The sequence below is a fragment of the Eschrichtius robustus genome, chromosome 5, assembly GCF_028021215.1.
Source record: "Eschrichtius robustus isolate mEscRob2 chromosome 5, mEscRob2.pri, whole genome shotgun sequence".
Taxonomy (NCBI): Eukaryota; Metazoa; Chordata; class Mammalia; order Artiodactyla; family Eschrichtiidae; genus Eschrichtius; species Eschrichtius robustus.
This window is the reverse complement of record NC_090828.1, coordinates 51,745,359-51,768,636: the sequence shown is the minus strand read 5'-3', so window position 1 is coordinate 51,768,636 and position 23,278 is coordinate 51,745,359. Positions and strand designations below refer to the sequence as shown.

Genomic DNA, 23,278 nt, shown 5'->3' with positions numbered 1-23,278 from the left:
TATAATCAGCCATGTTTGTAGGAATTATTGTGGTAAAATTATCAAGATAAATATAGTTGATACATTTTTCTTAATTTTTTTTTTTTTTAATTTTATTTATTTATTTATTTATTTTTGGCTGTGCTGGGTCTTCGTTTCTGTGCGAGGGCCTTCTCCAGTTGGTGGCAAGCGGGGACCACTCTTCATGGCTGTGCGCAGGCCTCTCACTATCGTGGCCTCTCCCGCTGCGGAGCACAGGCTCCAGACGCGCAGGCTCAGCAGCCGTGGCTCACGGCCCCAGTTGCTCCACGGCGCGCGGGATCTTCCCAGACCAGGGCTCGAACCCGTGTCCCCTGCACTAGCAGGCAGACTCTCAACCACTGCGCCACCAGGGAAGCCCCATTTTTCTTAATTTTTAATATATTTTATTTTGTTCCTGAAAACTTTTGTGAATTTTTTTATTCATCAGTGGTGATCCTGAGATGATTCCTTTTTTTTCTAATTCAATTTATTTTTTTCTGCATTTGAATTGTTGTCTAAAAAGCCTGGATTCCCGGGGAGCTCAATTCTAGTTGATTTCAACTAAAGTAGACACTCTCAGAATCTAATAGGGTGTATTTTTTTAAGTGAGGTATAATTTACATATATATTAGTTTATATATTAGTTTCGGGTGTGTAACATAATAATTCAATATGTGTATACACTGCAAAATGATCACCAAAATAAGATGGATGGAGAGGAGCAGTAGAATCTTCTGGAAATAACTTCTTATATCCTGACTGACTACCTCCAACTATGAATAAAATCTCCAAGTTGCCCCAAGATAAATCAGCTTCAGAGACCACCTTCCCTTCCAAGTTGAGTAAGGACTACATCTTCCTTCCCCTCATCTTCTTACCAGCCCAGATTTCTGCTTGTTGCAGTCCTCCCACCCTCGGGGAAATCATTTCTTCATCATCACTGAGCCAACCAATAATCACTAGGGAAAGCAAGCCTGCCTCTTCACATTCTTCCCAAGCTTTATTGTCCATGCAAATATAGGTGAGGAATTCACACACACTGGAGAAATATCATTTAAAATGCCCCTAAGTTCTGCAATTGTTACAAGTTCATCAACAAACAGTTCCAGCAAGCCTTCTGCTCTGGGATAGTTTGAAAAATGTAAATAAACCAACCAGTCACAAATAACTTCTAGAAGATGATCTAGAAACTATCCAGAAGGTTACTGGCTTTGAATTTACACAAACTAGGCACAAATCCCAGCCTTTTCAAAGACTGATTGTGTGAATTTAGAACAATAATTTAGCTTCATTGAGCCTCGGTTTTATCAGACTACAATTCTTCCCTTGTAGATTTGCTACAATAAATGTTTGTATAAATGACCAATGGGCAAATCAATAAATGCTGTAAAATTTCACTCCCAAATTCATAATTTTTCAACATTTTAAAAGAATAATGTCTATAAGATATAACTTGAATATTTGAAAGCTCATAGGATCAGTTATGTTGGGATTAGACAGAAGGTTTGATGAAGCAATTATGCTAGTCTTGAGTAAGGTTTCAAAGAAATTTTTTCCTCTTTATGGGTTTGCTCCTAGCATGTTGCTATTTTCAGTGTATTACATGAAACTGTGAAAAGAAATGAGAAAGATTCATTTGTAGCACATGTGCAAACCTTTGATTTGGGTGGCTTACTTACCTCCCCTAGACCTCAGTTTTCACAGTGGTAAATGGTGATAATGCCTACATCATAAAGTTGTTTGGCTAATTAAATAGGATAATGACTGTGACAGAACCCAGCACATTGCCTGGCAAATAAATATGTACTTAGTGGTATATGAATTTGCATTCTGTTTAGCATTAATACCAACATAATTACAAAAATCACTTATTATACGTAATACACAATATTGCATTTTAAGATAGTTCAAATACAAATAACAACATATAAGATTTAATTAGTGAACCTATCACAATCTATTAAAATGTTATGCTAATTATAATGTAAATTTGATCTTTTAAAATTTTAATGCTTTTCATCAATTTTAAACGTTTCCTTTACTTCTGGTGGGAAAGACTTCCAGTTTTGTTTTTTAATTTTTGAAGCAATGATACAAGACCTATTTTTAGAAAACTTTTGTTTCCTTTTGAGAATATCTATAAGGTTTTCTATCTATAAATGATTTTAAATAAATCTGTTTGACTATAATATTATTATATATTCAATAATTTCAAATAAATTATGTTAAAAATAAGAAAGCATCTATCTTATCAGCAACTCATATGATGATTTTCTTATTACAAAGGTAGGTTGTAGGTTCAGTGATGAAGTTTTTAAAAAATATCCTGATGGTAGTAGAAAATTAAAATTTTTATAAGAATTTTAATGAAGGTGAAAATAATAACCAAACCATGATCATTCCAGAGACTCCAAAGCATGCTTGAAGAACTGTAGATATCATTTTAGGCCAATTGTTAGGCTTTTGTTTTGTTGAATGGATTAAATTTGAGGCCAGAACTAAATTGCTCTGTGCAACTGAGGGGATTTTAGAGGCAGAGAGAGGAAAGAGAGGAGAGATCTTAAGTCAAGAGAAATGAAAGATTAGAGGTTTTGGAGTGAGAACAGAGGTGAGTGGTGACAAATGATGATTTAAATTTTGCTCTGAAGCATAATGTTAAGACAATAAATCTTCCAATGTACTTGGAACTGAGTTTATTATTGGGGGAAACTGACAAAGTCTTGAACCTAGCTGAGTGTGAGCAATGTGAAGGACTCAGTCAAATTCTGGGTACAAAGTCTGGTTACACTTGCTGGAGGAGAGTAGGACCTGAGAGGGAGAACTGTCTCAAAGAGCTGTTCCCTACCTCATGCCCCAACTCTTCAGTCTTCCTCTGCCCCCATCATCTCCGCTCAACAGTGCAGCATCCTGTCCACAACTTGCTTCCCCATCACCAGCTCCTCCACTCCCCAAATATCCACTGTCACACTCCTTACCCCAGAGTTTTCAGAGGCGACAAAACTCCTGTGAGCTCTTGTACTTATTTATTGCAGTTTATTGCAAAGTAGAATTAGAGCTAGGGACCAGGTTTTGGGTGCCTGAAAATGTAGCAAGTGCAGGCACTGAAGAAAGCGAGGAGCTTTGGGGGAATGTCCCCCCACATTTAGTTTTCTCTTTTGCCATTTATCTGTAGATTTATTTTAGATCTTTTAGCTAACAGAGAAAAATATGGTACAATATAGTGGGTAATACCATTTCATTTATATGAATTCACCATTAAAATGAGACTTCCCTAGAATCAAGTCAACTCTCCCCTACTCAACACTGACAGAGCTCTTACCCAGCCATGAGCAGGAACCATCAAAGATCTAAAGCTGAACATCCCATGAGTTCAGCTCTCAAAAAAATCTACAGGCATTTGTTTTGCACACAGTAGGCCTCTGTAAATATTTTTGGAATGACCTCATTAGTAGTTCTCAATATTTTGTCAGACTCTGTAGTTATAGCATGTGTAACACATTCTGATTGTAATTTCTCATCATATGCAGTGGTTCTCATTGGGTGGAGGAGGGTGCACATCTCCAAAGGGAAATGTCAGAATCTTAAGGCATGTGTAATTGGAATCATATTCTAAATCTCCCCCAATCCCACTCCTATACCAACACTGATTTTGGTACACCCCTTTTGAATACATTTTTCTCTTCCCATTCTGGAACTTGCAAGGCAGAACATAGGTATTCCAACTGCAGTATGAATAAGATGGCTATGCATATTATGTAAGTGATAGGCTTCTTGGAGAAAGCATTTTAATGAAGTTTTGGAAGATAGGTAGGATTTTAGTAAGCAAAGTGCAGGAGGGGGTGCAAAAAGTGCATTCCATGAGGAGGAAAGAACAAGGGTAAAGGTAGAGAGAAAGTCCACTGACTTTTCCAGGAGAAGGCAAATGTTCCAGGGTAGGGACATGTGACCCAAGACAGATATTTTAAGGGACAGCATCATCAAGGTACGTACTTCTGTTTTCTGAGTACAGCTTGCCAGGGTGAAGCTGGGTCAGACCCTAATCTGTACTTGGCTTGTCTTGACCATGAGCTGATCAAGTTTCCTGCTCTCCCTTTCATGTCCTCTGCATTCATTTAAATGCACAGAAGTGTTCTATTTTTGACCTACTTCTGTGAACTGGAGATAAGCCATGCAGAACTTTTAAAAAATAAAGTAGTCCCGATGATGCTAATATGCTGACAGGGTTGAAAACTATTGAGTAATACCTTTACAATAAATGAGCGAGTGAATGAATGAAAAACACACAAGCACGTACTCATTGTGTGAACTGTCACTTAAGCTCTTCTAGGGTTAAGCGACTTTGGTGGATGCCACCTCTTAGAACTTTATAACTCTGATCTTCCAAATGTTCCATTCCATCAAATGCATATTTCTGCTCTACTGCACTAATAATATAATGTAGATTGCTAGCTGAAGAGATTAAATTAGAAATAGGAACAATACAATAAATATATAATAGAATATATAATTTAATTTACTAATAATTTAAAATATGATTTAAAAATTAGTATCAAGATCTCATTTAAACTGTTAAATTACATTTTTGAACCATAATTAGAAAATGAGTGAGCTCTAGTTTTTATCTCTGAAAGGCTTTGCTTCTCTGTTTTATTACTTGTCTCTTCTGAAATATAAAAGTATGCAAATGTTTTCTCAAAAATATGCTTAAGATTCACAGTCCTGGGAGTTTAGGGGTTGTAACATAAAATGCATTATGTTTGGGGACTTCCCTGTTGGCACAGTGGTTAAGAGTCCACCTGCCAATACAGGGGACATGGTTCGTGGTGCAGGAAGATCCCACATGCCACGGAGCAGCTGGGCCCGTGTGCCACAACTACTGAGCCTGTGCTCTAGAGCCTGTCAGCCACAACTACTGAGCCCATGCGCCAGGACTACTGAAGCCCGCATGCCTGGAGCCCGTGCTCCGCAACGGGAGAAGCCACGAAATGAGAAGCCTGCTCATGGCAACGAAGAGTGGCCCCTGCTTGCTGCAACTAGAGAGAGCCTGCGTGCAGCAACAAAAGAGCCAACACAGCCAAAAAAATAAAAATAAAAAAATAAATAAATGCATTATGTTTTATTAAAAGATAATGGAAAGGAGTAACTGAAATATTTTGTGAACAAATATTTATAAACATAACCTTTTAAAGTAATTCAATACAAAGTAACATGGCATGTTTTGTTCTTTTCAAAAAATCTATTTTTATTTTCTCTAAGCAACAGACATAAGAGTGAGGTGCACTATTAGGGACTAATAGGGATTGCTGCCAAATAAAGCAAAAAAAGTCTAGCAAAGCTCTAGGAGATAAAGAGTGCAGAGTGATACAGGTCTGTGGGAGTGAAAGTACTGCTGTGTAACTGGTTTGGGTGTGATGCTTGGGCTAAAAATTTATTCTTCCCGAGCAGTTTATCATCTATCAGCTCTAAAGATGATTTACTGAGGAAGCCTCTCTAAGTGTCCTAAAGGTTTTGGGAATAGAGTCTGAAGCCCCTCAGCCTTGTTTCCTGATGACGCCCAAGGACACAGATCCAGGTTTCCCCCAGAGAAGCAAAGGAGGAAGAGAAGGGTGGCATTCAGATGGGATTACTCCTGATGGCTCCAGTGGTAACTCTCTCACACAGTGTTGAAACCGAAAGGAAGAATCAGCCCGATTTAAATAGTGGAACTTTCAAAACGGACAGGACAATCTGTGGGAGTCAGTGTGTGTGTGTGTGTGTGTGTGTGTGTGTGTGACAACAGTTTCTTGCATTCGTCCCTAAAGTTCCCTAAGTTAAACATTGAGTGAAAATGAGAATAAATTGGCTGTTTGTTATAGCACTCAATTTTTAAAAGAGGCCTTTAGGATCCTGTAAGTATTTTCTTGGAAAAAAATAGTTTAACTGAATTCAAGTTCCTAAACATGTCTTAAGATTGCCCTGGACCTTGGTAGAAAACAGAGAAGGTCGTTTCATTTTTTTTTTAAATTTTTTGTTTTTAAAACAGATTTCTCTATGATCAAAAATGTCAGTTTCCCTCTGAAACATTTTTAAAAATATTAACCACGCTGAAAAACCTCAAAGAACTTAAAGTTATTTTAATTTGTATTACATGATTCAGTTAGTTTTAAATCATTCAAATTAAAAGAAAAATGAACTTCCAATCTTTTTTTTTCTTGCAAAGTAGTGAAAAACACTTGATAAATGTTAATTGAGTAATATTGTTTTAAATAAAGGCAATTTAACAATCACACTTTATTTTTAATTTCTCTTCTGAAACAACTGCAAAAGCTGTTTGTCTTGTTGAGCTGATGCTGTGAACTGTTAACCTTATCTGGTTTTGTTCCCACTGGTCACCATGGTCCATGCCCATTCAGACAAGTAGACATAGATATTATTAGTGAAGTACCCAGAAACAATGCATACACCCTTAGTCTTCAGATTCATAAGCCACACCCATCAATGGGACAAAGTTTCTTGGAAAATACTTAGTCAAGTTCTATACTTCCCCTCTCATACCTCCAGAAGATATCTAGGTTTCTCATTTCCTGGATATGGACTGAGGTTTTTACCAAGAGTAGCAAGAAGGATAAGGGTAGCCTTCAGAATGGAGGTGGCAAAGGTCTGACTCATTGTTCCAGTGGCAATTTTTTCCATTCCTATGGAACCAGAGGAAGATGGGAGAGAGAGAAGAGAGTTGGAAGATACAAGAGAGCTAGAAACTTACAGCCTCTGAGACAGGACCCTGGGTTTAGCCAGACCTATCACATTTTAGGTTATTTCTAGGTGGGAAAGTATGAAAGATTTTAGAGATAAATTCAGGGATCTAGGAGTAGAGGAGACCTTGTCTCCTCAGAATTCCCATATCTGGAATTCTGAAAGGTGGCAGCAAGGTAGGTGCTCTCAGGTATAAGGACTAGAGTAGAGGTGGCTATATGGAAGGTCAGGGTAATGAGCCTGGGAGAACCCTGCAGTCTTCAGTCCTATGTAAGGAAGAACAGCCTGTTCTCAGGCCCTGAGAAGCATCAAGAGGAAAGAAGAATGAGAGAGAGTAAGCAGGCTGGGGAGAGCAAAGGTTTGACAGCCTATAATGGTAGAAACAAGGGGTCCCGTGTCAGAAGCAGGAGCTGATAATAGCCAGAAGCAGATGGGAGGGTATAGGTCTGGGAAGATGAGAGGGAGAGTGTCCAGAAGTCAAACAAGGACTGGTACTTATCCCAAATGCATAACACCTCATTAGTCCCTGGGGACTTTGATGTTTTCTAAAGAAGAAGGAAAAGGAGGTTAAAAAATCCTAATTTTTCCTCCCCAGTATCCTAAATTGACCAGGCTTACTCTGATTCAGTTAAAACATTTGACTGATAAGCTTATGCTTTCTACAAACATGTAACAAAGGGGACTTCAGCTGGAAACTATGTTTGGTCGCAGAAAAATAATGGAAGTTACATTATCTGTGCACCTGATTTGTGGCCTAAGAAATAGTACAGTTATACACTATTTGAAAAACTTAAATACTTAATAGTTTTTTAAAATCTACACAGTATTTGGATACATTTTCTTCTGTCTCATGTTTTCTGTCAGGATCCAAGAAAAAAATCTCTGCTGAAATAGACAACAGCTATTTGGGTCATCATGGATAATTCTCAAAAAACATGGCATTGAGTGGAAAGCTAAACATAAATGAATATATATATGACATGATTCCATTTTCACCAAGTTTTAAAATAAGCAAAACTAAGCTATATATTGTTTAAGGTTATACAAAGGTATAATTATCACAAAATTCAGGGTAGTGATTAGATCATGGAAGGAAGAGAAGGAAAGAAATGATTAGAGAAGGACGTATAGAACTACTAAGGCATGGCACAATATTCTATTTCTTGGCCTAGATGGTAGGTTTCCTCCCTCCCTCCCTTTCTCTTTTGTTCCTTCTTCCTTTCCTCTGTTCCTCCCTCCTTCCCTCTCTCCCTCTCTCCCCCTCTGTCTCTCCTATTTTTTTTTCAACATATAATTGTTTGAATTTCGAATTCGTGACAGTCACTGTTCTAGGAGCTTGGAATACATCAGTGATCAAAACAAACATCCTTGTTCTCATGAACCTTATTTTTAATGGGGTAAGAGAGACAATAAAAATTAAGGCTAATAAGGCAATTATTTATAGACTAGAGAGTGTTGTGTTATGGGGAAATAGTTGGTGGCGGTCATCGGGGGCAAGGGAGGAACATGGGTGGAATTTGAAAATTTTTTCCAGGGGAGGAGTCATTCATTGACAAGGTGACAGCTGAAGCTGACTTGAAAGCAGAGAGGGAGGCAGCTATGTTGTATTTGGGGGAGGGGCGTTTCTAACAATGATGCTGGTACAAAGCTCTTAAAGCAGAAAGGTATCTGACATGTTGTAAGACAGGAAACAAAAGAACAGTGTGGAGGTCAGTGTGTCTGGAGTAAGGCAAGCAGGTGAGGAGAAGAGAAATGCAAATTGACTCAGCAAGATAAGGGAGGTGAGGGTGGATCTCAGAAAGCTTTATGGGCAGCAGTATGTTGCACCAAGATCCAACTGTTACATTTCAGAAATTTTACAAACTATTTGTTAAAACTACTTCTTAAAAGTAAAATTATATAAACTTACAATTAAATAAACTGTATTCAAAACAAAGGTGATAAGTACTCAGAACTCATCATTGCCTAATTATTTTGATACATTTTACTATTATCTATGTTGCGAGGTTATTTCTACCATATCTGTGTACTGCAAATATATAACATGCACCTTTTCCCAGCTCCATGTTTAGAGAAATTATATGGATAGCTTGAAACTGGCCATGGTGGGAATATTCACACCACGGATATCATCGAACTTTCCGAATCGGGGCTCAAATTATTGTTTTATTGCTGTCTAAAATGGTGGAGATAATGATAAAAATAGAGATTGAATTTAAAACTGTGTCATGTCTATAGCTGCTACATTATAAATAGCACAAAAATTGAGGGAATTTTCTTCCAGTATTCAAATGCCATTATCCAATTAAATGACCAAGAAATCATTTGCATCTTTGATGAACAAGTGAAGTTGATATATGCCTTCTATGTTTTCTAAGTTCTGACATATATTTCTGTACTTTCATCCTACTCCTTGATAGAAATGAAAATATCAGTCTGAATGACACCCATTTGTCTGTTGCAACCATAAGTCGACAATGGACACAAGAGTTTGTCAAAAATCAGTGAAAGCATTCTGTGATAATCAATTAGCTGTATAGAATTTATAATAGACTATTGTATATTTTATTATTACTTATAAATTATGTACTACACATTCTTTATATTAATAAACCTGTATAATAATAATAAACCTGTATATATAGGTACATATATATACATATATATGTGTGTGTATATATACATACTTTTTTTGAGCTAGTTGTTAAACTTTGCCAGCATACTACTGCTTGTAGGCCACTATAATTGATTGTCTATTATAAGAATGTATACTTTATTATTTACTTATAAATAGTGCATATATGTTTTTATGTATTCCTTTTCAGTATGCTATATTTCACAGTTAAAAAAACCTTAAAAAACTAAATAACTTTAAAAATCCTATGTAAACACTAAGGAAATTGAATCAGCAGATAAAAATTATCCCACAAATAAAACACTAGGCCTAATGGTTTTTAAAGGTAGTTCTACCAATTTCACATAAGCTCAAGAATTTTAAAACTCCAACTCATTTTATGAGGCTAGTATAACCTCAATACTAAAACTAGACAAGGTCAGTATGAGAAAGAAAAATAACAGCTAATCTCACCCACAAATATAAATTTTATAATGCCAGCCAAAGTAATACATACACTTTTACAAAGTTAATACGTAACAATTAAGTTGGGTTTATCCAAGGAATGCAAGATAGTTCAACATTAGAAAATCTATTAATATAATTCACTGTATGAACCAATTAAAAAGAAAAATCATGTGAATTATTTTAAAAAGCTACAGAAAAGACATTTGTTAAAACTGAACATTTTATTTTAAATTTATTTTCTTAATATTGATGGGAATGTAATTAATTTCATAAAGAGCGGTTCAAAGAAAGTAAGAAATATCACACTTATGCTGAGACATTAAGCATCTTCCCTTTAAATTCAGAGACAAGCTGAATGCCATTATCACTTCCATTTCAGATCATTCTGGATAAATTTGCTAGTGCAGTTGACTCAAGAAAAACAATTATAAAAGATATACATTTGGGAAAGAAAAAAACTCATTATTTACAGAAGATAAGTATTCAAAGGCAAATTGTATTTCTATACACCTGCAAGAAATACTCATTCACAAAATCAATAAAAAATATTAAATACTGATGGAAAATCCAACAAAATATATTCAGAAATTTAAAATATAGTTTTGTTGGGCTTCCCTGGTGGCGCAGTGGTTGAGAGTCTGCCTGCCAATGCAGGGGACACGGGTTCAAGCCCTGGTCTGGGAAGATCCCACATGCCACGGAGCAACTAGGCCCGTGAGCCACAACTACTGAGCCTGCGCGTCTGGAGCCTGTGCTCCGCAACAAGAGAGGCCGCGATAGTGAGAGGCCTGCGCACCGCGATGAAGAGTGGCCCCTGCTCGCCGCAACTAGAGAAAGCCCTCGCACAGAAACGAAGACCCAACGCAGCCAAAAATAAGTGAATAAATAAATTAATTTAAAAAATATATATATAGTTTTGTTAATTATAAATATTAAGTGATTACATAATATATTATATGCTTAGTATGGTGCCTAACATCTAATATCACTAACAAATATTTTCCATCATCATTACTATTGTTATTATTATCAAAGAAAAATGAGCTTTCTGAGAAACATGAAAGAAGACATAGTAATGATAAGATATATATGAATAGGATGACTCAGTACCATAAAGATGACAATTCTCCCCAAACTGATATCAAAGAAATTCTAATCAAAATCCTATTTTTTTCCTTCTTTTTTGGTGGAACAGATGAGCTACTAAGCCAAAAGCAGGTCTCAAAATGCTCAAATGAATAATATTATATTGAACATATTCTATGACTCTCGAGCAATTATGTAGGAAGTAAGTCACAAAAAGAAACTAGAAAACACTGCTATGTTTGAGATTTTTAATACATATTCTAAAATGTCAAGCTTGCCTTAAGCTAGCTCTAGGTTTCCTTCTGGTTCTAAACAGCTGTGATTTGTGCACAGTGCAACTCCGGTAGCTTCTCAGTTCCCACGTTGCTTCCTTTTCTCACTTCTTAATCATCCTTGAGCCTAGTATTTTGGGGTTTGAATCAATATCAAATAAATCAGAAAATTACTCAGTACAGTTAAAAAACAGTGCATTCCATTCCAGACTGACCACCCAGATTTCATTCTGGGACATAACTAGTTTTCTCAAGTACACATTCTCTTTGAGAAGATGGAAAAGAAAACAGATCTGGGATTGATTTATGGGTTTTGTTCTAATCTAGGTGGATTTGGTGGACCTGGGTCAATTTGGAATTCTTGTGTCTAAAGAGGAACCAGTCTCTCAGGTGACTTACAAAAGCAACTCTTCTGCTTCAAGGGAGAACAGATATTTGTGTTTGCCATTCAGGTACTGTTCTAAACAAAACCTAATCTACTCCATCTCAGCTTCAGACCCAGGTGTTGCTCATGACGCAGGATGGCAGGCCACCAGTGAAAATGAGTTACTTTTATATGGCACTTTATAATGTATACATTTCTTTCCTGTATAGGACTTCCTTGGTTGTTAATTGGGGGCATCTCTCACCCACTGGCCATCAGTATAGGCAAATGTACTCTTTTATTTTTTCTCATTTCCTTGGTGCCTTGTTCTCAAAGCTGCATCACAGACATTCAAAACTCTGGAGCATAAATGCGGATTGGTTAGAATTTATGGGAATGTCTGCTTCTTCATTAGGACAAATAGGATTTTCCCAATAATAACATGTATTGAGGGTAAGAAAAGTTATGTGATTTGCCTGAGACTCCATAGGTAGAAATAGAAAAGTGACTTTCCTCACCATTTCCCTCCACCTGCCTCACTAGAGGAGAGTCACACACCCTCTTAAAATCTCCTGTTTGCTCTTAAGTAGTACAGAAAAACACAGAGACTGGGCAGAGACTTAAGATGCTGAGGAAAGCTGAATAGATAATGAAGGCATTTTCCTCACTCTAAATGGATAAATTTAACCAAAAACAGTTTGGGTTGGAGGAAAGAATTTTTTCCTTTTTGTGTTTGCCATTCACGGGCTTTACTTTTTGAAAACACACTGTATCAAAAAGGAATGCATTTACGTACAACATTCTTAAACAGATTGTTCTCAGATCCTTAATAGAAGGCTTACTGAATGAAATTACTCTTCAAAAAAGTGTTTTGTTTTATTGATGACCTAGGAGCTACATACCTTGGGGCCTAAGCATCCATACCTTCTACTGCTCTAGGATTAGTGGGATGTTTTTGAGACAACTATGAAATATATTTTCAGAGCTGGCATGATGATGACCAAACATCTGGGATTCTGCTCAGAACCCTGATGTTTAATTAAGCATCATATAATCTGCTTATTTTCATCTCAATGCAATAAGGAAAACTTCATCTTCAGTATATTTAAGACCAGAGGTGATGGCAATGGGAAATTGCAACGGCAGTATCTGATACACACTGATTTTAAAATAGATGACTATTCTAGTTGATGTGCTTTCACAGCAGATCACATTTAAAAATTTTTTATTATGAAATATTCTATTCATAAAAATGAATATCCTATCATTTCCCCTATCATTCTTTAGTTTTATCATGTGTGTATTCTAAAACCTATTATTCAGTTTTTAGTTTTTTTAAACTTTCTATAAATGTTATCTTGCTATATTACAGCAGCTTGCATATTTTGCTTAATATTATTTGTGTCTTTCATCCCTGTTGATATTCACAGTGAAGGTTTATTTTTCTTAACAGCTGTATGCTGGTTCATAACATGAATCACAGCTTATGAATTCATTTTACCGTTGTTTGCAGGTTTTTTGCACACATGAACAATGCTGCAATGAATATTTTTTTCATGTCTTCTGATGCACATGAGCAAAAGTCTCTCTAAGGTAAAAATATAGAAGCGAGATTGTTGGGAAATATGGCACGTGCATCTTCAGCTTTGCTAGAGAATGCCAATGTTCTGCAAAATGACTATAGAAATTTACACATACACAATTAATGTGTAAGAAAACTGAAAACTCTGGCATCGTTCTTGACTCTTCTCTAGATTTCATATCTCACTTCTAATCTATTAACAAATTCTATCAGTTCTACTTTCAAAATATGTCCAGAATCCAATCTCTCTTTGCTATCCCTTCCTACTCATGCTTACTTGGATCATGTATCCAGAATTTAGACACTCTCCCTCCACCACTACCACCTGATCTGAGCCCGCATCTTTGTTCTGGGTTATTAACAACAGCCTCTTCCTTGCCTCCTTTTTTTGTTTTTCTCCATTTTTGCCTACGAAACATAATATTTTCGATTCTGTAGCCAGAGTAATCCCTTTAAAATTTCAGTTCATTTCATTTTTATTTTTCTTCTTCAAAATTGTACATAAGGTTTTCCTATCTCTCTTGGACCCAAACCAATGATGTGACATCGTGTTACCCATCTAACACATTGCCTACATTATTCCCACTTGCCCAATTTCCCTGTTTCACTTGCCTCCTGTTATTTCTTGCATGTCAGCCAAGCTCCACATCCCAGATATTGTGCTAGTTGTTTCCTCTTTCTGAAAACTTATTCCCCCACCTCTTATGCCAGACCTCCCCATAAGTCTTTCTAACCTCTTTCATGTATTTATTTACATTATCATTTTCTCAGTAAAGCCTTTCCTAGCCACCTTATTTAAAACTTCAATCCTGCTCCTAACTCCCATTCTTTCATGAAGGTAGGTATTATTGTCTCTTTAGTTTTTTACTGTATCCCAGAAGCACAGTAAAAAATAATTACAATAATAAAAGCCAACTCATGTAGTGGCTACTATTTTAGGTACTTGTAAGCAGATTACATAAATCAACTCATTTAATTCTCCCAAAAACCGATGTGGAGAGAGAGGACTTCCTGTTAGAGTGATGTAAAGAGGCCGAGGGTTTTCTCTCCACAGAAAACAAGTATACAGTTGGAAAACATTAACAAAAACAACTATTCCATCACACCGGAAATCAATCAAGGCAACACAACACTCTGAGAAGCATTTATTCTTGAAAAATTTCTGGAGATTCAGGTAAGAACAAGAGGAACCTGTGACGTTCTTGCCTGGAGCTACTCCCAACCTCCTCCACCAACCCCAGCTTAAGAGTGGAAACCAGCTTTGCTTCCAGAGGAGGTAGACTCAGTTTGGGTTGGGACAAGAGGGAAACAAAACCCTGTTTTCTCCAACATAAAGTGGTGGATTTAGTTTAGAATAAATGGGGAAAACCCACAGCTTTGCAAGCCTGAGATTGTGGTCCAAGTTTAGGGTAACTGGTAGACCAGCAGGATTTAACAGAAAAATCCTAGCAATCAAAGAGCCCTGGAGGGGCTGAGATAGCTCTCCACTGATTATCTGAGGAACATCTCTGACTGGCTGAGGAAGAACCTTGAGAGGGTCTTCCTGCACTAGTTTGATTTTTCAAAACAGTGTTAAAAAGCAGTCTCATATTCTTGAATTTCAAGAAGATGTTTTAAATGTTAATTATTAAATATAAAGTCTGTATGTCTAAAACTTTTAAAAAATATCAGTTACAAAGTTTTCTAAAGTTTTTGTGTTATTTGGTGGAAAGGTAAAACTATTGGTTAACCTCTTTGTTATTTACTATTGATTATACATTTAAAATCTTCTAATTAATTATGAGAATAATAGGAATAGAGTGCAAATGTTTCAAACCATAAAGGAAATAAATTGGGATAGAACAAAAACTTAAGCAGTAAAATGAAGGCAAGAAAAGTGGGAAAGAAAAATAGTAGATTAGGAATATCCCTCTGAATTTAAAAAATGGACGGATATTGAATTTTCTTGAATGCTCTTCCTGCATCTTTTGAGATGCATTTTTCACCTTTTATCATTAATATGGTGAATTGCAGTAATAGAATTTTTAAATGTAAGACCAAATTTGCACTTCTGGCATAAACCCGATGTGGTAATAAATTCAGTCTGCAAACTCATGACTTCAGTAGAGAGGTAAACAGGTGCCCTCAGGAGAGATTCTGGCTCCAAAGTTTCCTTATTTCTCTGAATTTCTGTTTTATCTTTATTTGGACAGGTCCTAAGGGTGTCAATTTCTTTTCAACAATATTTCATCCAGCATTGTTAGTTGTTTTTACCATATTTCTTTAAGTTTATCTAGATCACCATTGCATTGGAAATAGAAACCAAGTGTACAATTTTATAAATAATGAAAATTGGACATTATTTGCTTTATTCATACTATGTGTACTCTACACAAGTACCCCTTGGAAATTATATTATCAAAATACTTTATAATTTTAATTTGCTTAAAGCCAGACTTCCTGTGCTCAAATCTTGGTTCTACATTTTCTAACTGCAGGACTGAGTTATTATTACTCAATTCCAGAAATGTAAGTTGAGAACTTTATGTAAATCTAAAATTTACCTCTGTGTGCAACACAACATTCAATAGAGCACAGTGCCAGAAAGTTTATTAGAAAGGGAGCAATTGTAGTCCTAACCCAATTTTGACACAGTGTTTTCTTTCATGACAAATAGGTTCCAGGTGATGGGTTGATATTTGGGGTTCACTGTTGTTCATTTTAGTTAAAACTTTCTTAGAGGAGAGTGTATCTTGGTCAATTGGATTCTTTGGATTCGTTGAAGATAAATATTTCAAGTCAATTTTTTCAAACTTTCTTGAAAGATATGGGACAGTAAAATAGGAGGGAGTGGGAAAAACCTTGGGGTAAAGAATCAGTTTTGACTCTAGTGCTTAGAAGCTGTGTGATCCTCAGTTTCCAAATGTATAAAATGGGGATAATACTTTCTACTTCACAAGGTTGTAGGAGAAAATAGGACAATACGTCTAAAATGCCTGATACATAGGAGGGGTTTCAGAAATCTTGTTTCCCTCCTCTCTTCCCTTCATTGCTGAAAATCTAATATATTCATTCATTTTCCTTTCTGAATGAATATATTCAAAGTGAAGTTTAAGTATTCATTCATTCTTTCATTCAAAACCACATTCAGTAAATAATTTTACAGCACCTGTAGTATGCTAGGGACATGCCAGCTCTGAGAAAATAATGACAATACAATAGATATTGTTCCTGTTTTCAAACAGCTTATGGTCTAGCGATTTATATCTTATAATGCTTCAGGGTCAATATCATGAGTATAATTTGTCCATATAGAGGGGAAATTCTAGTCACTTGAAGTCTCCAGTTAGATGGGTTTGACAATGTTTTAGTATGGTCATCTGGGTCTTGTATTGTGTGATGTTTTTTATTGAGTGACAATAATGTATCATTACAAAGACCCTTCGTAAGGGCCAGGAATAGCTATATAATTGCAGGGCCCAGTGCCAAATAAAAATAAGGCCCCTGGCTCCAAATTTTTTAAGAATTTCAAGATGATGATACTAGAGTATTTAATTATGCATAAGGCCATTCTGAGTGGGGGGTGGGGGAGGAACTGTGTGATCACACAGGTTATACATCCAGGAAGTGGTCCTTGTAATGGCTATATAGAGCCACAAATGTTTGGGAAACTCTATTTCCTTTCAACTAAGATCAGACTTAAGTGGCTGGGAGAACATGAGTTACAGACTCAGATGAAGGCATTAGATTGGTATTTTTAAAAGTTTTCTAACAGCAGAGGTGGAGAAATAATGCAGCCCCATCCAGGATTAACTAACTATTTAATTAAACAAATATTTACTGAGTGCCTGTGATATGCCCAGCACTGTACCAGGAGCTGAGGACACCCTGGGAAACACAGTAGACCACGACCCGGCTTTTGAGGATTGTACATTCCCATGTGGAAGACAGAGGATAAGGAAAGGAATAAATCAACATCATTGATTATGGACTAGTGATCCCACTTTGAAATGATTAAACTGGGTTTGAATAGGGGAAACCAGGACAGAGGACATTACTTTTAGTGGTCAAGGAGGGTCTCTTTGGTGGGCGGCCTAGCATGGGATTTTAGGGCACTGCATTTGCAGAGAAAGAATGAATTTCAGCTCCTTCACTTACTAGTTGTGGGATTTGAGGCCAGTCACATAACTGTCCTCTGCCTCAGTTTCCTTATCTGTAAAATGGGAATGATAACAGTAAGATCCATGTGAGAATTTAAAAAGTTATTAAGTACTGCGTTTTTCAAATTAAAAATAAAATACAGATTGCAGAGGGTAGGAACACTCCAACCAAGGAATGAATCAGCCAGCCAAGAAGGAATCAGCCTTGCAAAAAGCTCCAAGAGGAGAATTCCTGGCTGAAGAAACAATCATTGCAAAGGCCCTGGGGTATTATAAGAACCTGCCAGAATGCCACTGTGCAGGGAGTATAAAGCGTGAGAGAGACAGGGCTATGGGATGCAGCGTGAAAGGAGACAGGGGCCAGATGTGGAATTTGAAAGCTAATTTCCTGCATGAAGGATAATGACTGATACTAACTCACATGCCTTGGAAACCAAATAGACTAATTAATCTGAATAAAAAACATGTCAGAAATAAATAGAGCTAGCTTCCCATTTGTTTTCTTTGGTAGCCGATTACAAACAATTCTCCCAACTCATGCATGAACCTGTCAGCCAAAGAAGTAACTTAGCAAAACTGAAAAAAACATATACTCAAATCTCTCACACTAAGTGTTGCATTCCTAATGCAACACAAAACTACTTGGAAAGCCTAACACACAGGATCAAAAGCACCTCTAGAAATGAACAGGACGTTACTGTGCCACATAAAGTCTTGTCGCTCTTTTATTGTCCCATCCTTCACATCCACTTCACTGCCACCCATGTCAATACTTCTGCAGCCCACATGGCACAAACAGAGCAGAATATCTTTTTATTTAACAGACAAACCACTTTTCTTATGAGTAGTCAAAGGGTAGCCAAATTCTAAACACCTCCAAGGGCTTGCATATTTTATAAAAGAAGAAATCTAAGGGGGAAAAAATCCAACATCTCAGAGGAGGAGTTAGGACAGAGAGAGATGGCAGTAAGCCGTCATAAAAAACTGTACCTTGAGCAGCTAACTCTTTCCACCTCTCTTTGTTCTGCTGGATGATGTCCACCAGGTTGTTTTTGAAGCTCTTCAGGTCCACGCTTGCAAGGGTGTAGTCTGGGGAATAGGTTCCATCATTCACGGTGCCTTTCATATTTGATCGTCTAGAGGAATGAGCAAGATGTGGTAACATACAGGTGCTTGAGCTAATAGTAACCACCAAAGAAAACAGGAAATACCAAGGGCAGGATATGGGATGAGGAAGCAAAGCCTGAAACACTTTACAAAACCAACTACAGAAGCAGGAAGGCAGCTGCTCAGGCCCAGTTTTGAGCACCTGCCAGGGCCCACATGTATTATGGGGTGGGGGTGGGTGAGGCCTAATTAGAGCAGCAGAACCTTGAGATGAGCTGACTCAGTGGTGAGTCCACGGGCGAGCAGCACAGCGGCATCACCGTTCTGGAGCTAAAAGTGGGGTAATGGTCCCTGCCCTTCCGTCACCATTTAATCTCTAGGATAACGTGGATCTCTCTCAGGTAGAACATTCCCTCAGTTTCCTCATTAGGGCAACATTTAGGAAATGTTGGTATGTTATTTGGAAAAACTATGTGTTCAGATGGGCAAGAATTTAGCATAATTTTTCTGCAACTGGAAGTTTTAAATAACATCCCTTAACACATTTATCATTGAAAAAAATCTAGATTGAAATATTTTAAGTTACATGTTATACAGATCCACTGTATTCATGTCCTCTAAAAGGCTAACTTTGATGTAGGCATCTTTCTAGACCTACAAGTGGGCTGTGATTGATTTGTTAGCAAGCCAACACAATGCCCGTCTCCCAACTGCCCACCACTACCAGACATGTTACTATTTCCAGGACATAATTCATACATTTCAATGAAAATTAAAATAATATTTATTCTCCTGAGTATTGAATACAATTCTGTTATACTCCTTAGTACTTTGATATTTTTTGTAGTGGACATCAAGTTCCTAATTTCAAAGGCAGATGCAATATATTGCAGAGCCATTAGGTGGCAATACTACCTAATAATTCTTCTAAGAATTTCCTGCCTAATGTAAGGAATAATAAAGATAATCATAAGTAAAAGGGAAAAGAGGCAAAAAAGAAAACATCAAACCTGCTTGCTCCATAGGAAGGAGTTTTGGTTTTTGAGTCTTCCTCTATAAGAGGAATAATAATTTTCTCTGTTGAGTCTGTCAGAAGAGAAAATGTTGGCTCTACTATGAAATCAATGAAACCTACAAAAGCAAAAACATAAATAAATATATTCGTGTTACAATTTCCTGAATTCTAAAATTAGTAATAATGCAGAGATTCTGATGCTCCTGATAACAAGTTTCAACTACAACATTGGTTCAGCTTACCCCTTGCAATTATTTTTAATCCAATAACACAATCTTTAGAGAGAGTTTAACTGTTCTACAAAATCATCTCTCAAGCAGTGGAAGTGATACAATTTAAGCTTGCTAACTCAAGTGTATTGGGTTTCCTACTTAATATTTAGCATCATCTTATTGTTAACAATAATTTCAGATCTAACCAGAGTCAATCTATTTTCCTCTGTTAATGAGAGGGATCACTCTTCTTTCTGAAAGGTCTTCACTTGTTCGTTGAATTTTATTATTGACTAACAAGAAATCATATGTACGCTCCAAAGAAACTAAATAATTGAAGTTTTTTTCTCAAGCCACAGGAAGGCAACCACTTTTTTTTCTCACACTGGATCAGTCAGAGCTTTCTGCCAGTGTGTTAATATTTCAAATTGCTGTTTATTATTCTCAGGATGTAAAGCTTTAAGTTCGCAGCGTGTGGGCGTATTCTGTTAAATCAGAACAGAGAACAGCATTAATCCTGCCACTTTGAGATGACAGGATTGAATAAAGAATTTAACATTGAAATCAAACTAGAAAATGACACACACAGAGAATGGGGCACGGTCCTTTAGGGAACATTTACTACCTGTGTTTAGGTGGAGGAGGAGACAAGCTCTGTGTACATTCAACACCCGAGGTCCCAGGAGAGTTGTGGTGCTGGAAATCAAGCACTTGTTGCCTTAAACACAACTGGGAGCAATAGCCTACCATCTGAATATAAGAGAACACTGAGGGGATGCTTTTTAAATGATAGTGTCCTGGGAAATATCTATATTTAAAAAGTATCCTATCCATCAGAAACTTGGATAAAGTAATTCACAGTTCAAGTAATTGTATTCACCATAGCATACATTAAGATGCATTTTTAATTCAAAAAATTTCAATAGTTTTGTGTTTGAATTGATGACTTCAAGTTGAGGCAATGTTAATTGACCACCAGGGTGTTCTTTCACGTTTTGTCTATGGTTTTAAATGCCTGCGATCTAGAGACTATCAAATGAGTCACCTCTACTAACATGGCAGCAATTTATATTACAGCAATAAGCCTCAGACACTTCTATTCTTCTCAGCTTGCCCAAGGAGGTCCTTAACCTGACATATTCACAACTTCTAAACGATGAGAGTCACCTGTGTTATGGTAGCTAGGAAAACAGCTGTTGGACCATGGGTAGGAAGGCAAAAGGTGAGAGCAAGAAGCTTTCTGACAGCTGACCACCACTTTGTAGGAGGTGGTACCAGACCAATTAGAGAGGTAAGGCAGTCATCCTTATACTTATTGATCATATAGGTCAGTAATGAAGATGCTGGCCCAGGGAATAACTATTACAAATATATGAACCATGCAGCATAGCAATAATATGTTTTAATCATGGGCTGGACTTGAAGTCTCCAATATAAGCACAAATGAAAAGGATAAATATGGTTGGGAGCAATATCATTTTACAGATTTCCTATTGTTGGCTTCCCTATTCATATCATAAGAATTTTCTTCCCAAAAGAATATGAGCTAGTATATTAAGAATATTATACAAACAGTGATAACAGATATATTAATATTTTCATTGGATTGTCCTAAATACAAAGGATTAAATTACAGAAAATAATCAGCAACAAAACAACAAGAAATGCTGTCTCTTGCAAAAGAAGAAAGTCCTCTATTTTGTAAAAGGATTACAAAGAGAATAACAATTATTTACTAATACTGCTTTATTGAGTTCATTTTGTGAGAATGTTTCAAAATTCTTCATTCACCACCGTATAGATCAGTCTAAAGATCAAATTTATCATGAATATGGAGTGAGGGTTTCATGGGTGAACAACATCGTGTATCCATTTGAAAACTGACAGGCACACACCCGCTCTCCACAACCACCAATCCTCAGTATTACCTATTTGGGACTGGGCCACCATCGTTGACTTCCGATCACAAAGTGGGGAAAATGGAAGCCCTAATTCAGCTTCTTTATCTCCCTGCGGAAAGGAAAGCCCATTAGTACAGACTTGGTGTGGAGAAACTAAAAGCAGCTTAGATAAAAAGGCTTAAAAAGCTGCATCTTTTATTTCTTAATTAGCATTGTGTATTTATCACAAAACAAAAAGCTGTTGTTCAAGTTCATATAATTTTACTCATATGGTCTCCTTTTGGAGATATGTTGCATATGGCACACATTGCAGAAGTAAAACAACATGAACATTTTCGGCACCTAGAGACTCCACATTGGTATTACAACCCCTTGATTATAAAGAGACACCTTTGCTCTTTGGAATTTTCTAAAGTCACCATAAAATAGTCATCTCGGTGTGTTATTTGGCATTTAATTAACAATCCAACTCATGGATTTTTCTACTTCATTTTTCCATGCCAAATACATCAGCAGACCTTCAGTATCAAGAATTCATGATTGGATGGCTTTTTAAATTTAAAAGTGTATGAGCATTTTGAAACATCTTTTTACTTATTAACCAAGTTTTACTGAATCTCCTACAGCAAGTAATGAGGAATATCTTCAACATTCTTACATTCTGTGTGCATAAATTTTATTTTAATGTATTCTTCTCAGAGAAAATTGAAATGTCAATGATTTTTTATTATTTGATCTTATCAATTGTAGATTAATTGAGCACAAAGGTTAAAGAATTCCATTTTTGTTTGGGTTTAACATCATAATTAGATTTTCGTTTCCTGAAATAAAGGTGGCTGCTCTGGACAAAGCTTTATTATGATAAGGTTTATCAAACATTGGTTCTTTGCATTCAAGGAGATGTGCTCACAAAGAAAAAGGAGGTAGGATACTTCACTTGCCCCATTCACTTCAACTGCCCGGACATTTGAAAGAATGCTTTGGGCTCTATTTTCTCCTAATCTGTTGGTTGTATACCTTCATGGGGTACACTGGCCTTGCATAAGACCACAACTTAGAATATATGGTCTGGTTCTGAGATCAGGGGACAAAAGGGAGTGGCCTTTACTTTGTAGCAGAGCCCATATTACAAGGCAAACCTGTCTGAGAACTTCAGTTTCCTTTGCTTCCTCTAGCAGCTTTTCATCATGACCTTTACAACTTTATGTCAACATGTGGCTTTAAAGTTTTTATTGATGATGTTTTCTAGTGCATTTACGCTAAACTATGCCTCTGATTAGAAGGGACAGAAAGTTTGAAATGAGAATTGCTCGGAAAAATCTAGATACAGTCACCAAAGAAGTAGGCAAAGTAGCTACAAATAGGAATGTTTCACTATGTCATGACTTAAAGAAAATAGGGAAAGAATTTCTGTGACCTCTCCCAGAAAGCCTCACCATTCCCCAAGAGAATAACATCCATTCCATTTGGAATTAATATTTATACTTGACTTAAGGGACAGATGGGGGGGGCAGAAATTATTGTGTCATTAGCCTTGGAGTCACAAGACACAGAGCTGAATCACTGCTGTTCAACGGGCTGTCTCTGTTACTTCAGACACATCACAGACTTTGCCAAAATGAATTCTCTGTTACCCAACTCGGTGATTCTGGTTGACTTGTTTTAAGAATAAGGATATAATAGTATCTACCTAATAGGGTTATCCTGAGGTTATCTAAGATAATTTATGTGAAGCCTAAGGACACTGCCTAATATATAGTCAACAGTCATTAAATGTTAGCTAATA

At 36.7% G+C, this 23,278-nt stretch overlaps 1 protein-coding gene across 2 annotated transcripts in view; it reads right to left on the bottom strand.

Annotated features, from left to right (window-relative positions):
* The window catches only part of PDE1A (phosphodiesterase 1A), a 266,854-nt gene that overhangs the window by 15,905 nt on the left and 227,671 nt on the right, over nt 1-23,278 (bottom strand). Inside the window, exons 11-14 of one of the 2 annotated variants that reach the window (XM_068544826.1) lie at nt 21,520-21,601; nt 19,375-19,495; nt 18,248-18,393; nt 11,220-11,299 (exon numbers count right to left, since the gene is read on the bottom strand). In XM_068544826.1, the coding sequence (XP_068400927.1) occupies nt 11,277-11,299; nt 18,248-18,393; nt 19,375-19,495; nt 21,520-21,601 (372 nt within the window). In that variant the 3' untranslated portion in view covers nt 11,220-11,276. Of the gene's footprint in view, nt 1-11,219; nt 11,300-18,247; nt 18,394-19,374; nt 19,496-21,519; nt 21,602-23,278 lie in introns of those variants that run through there. The other variant, XM_068544825.1, reaches the window with a different exon arrangement.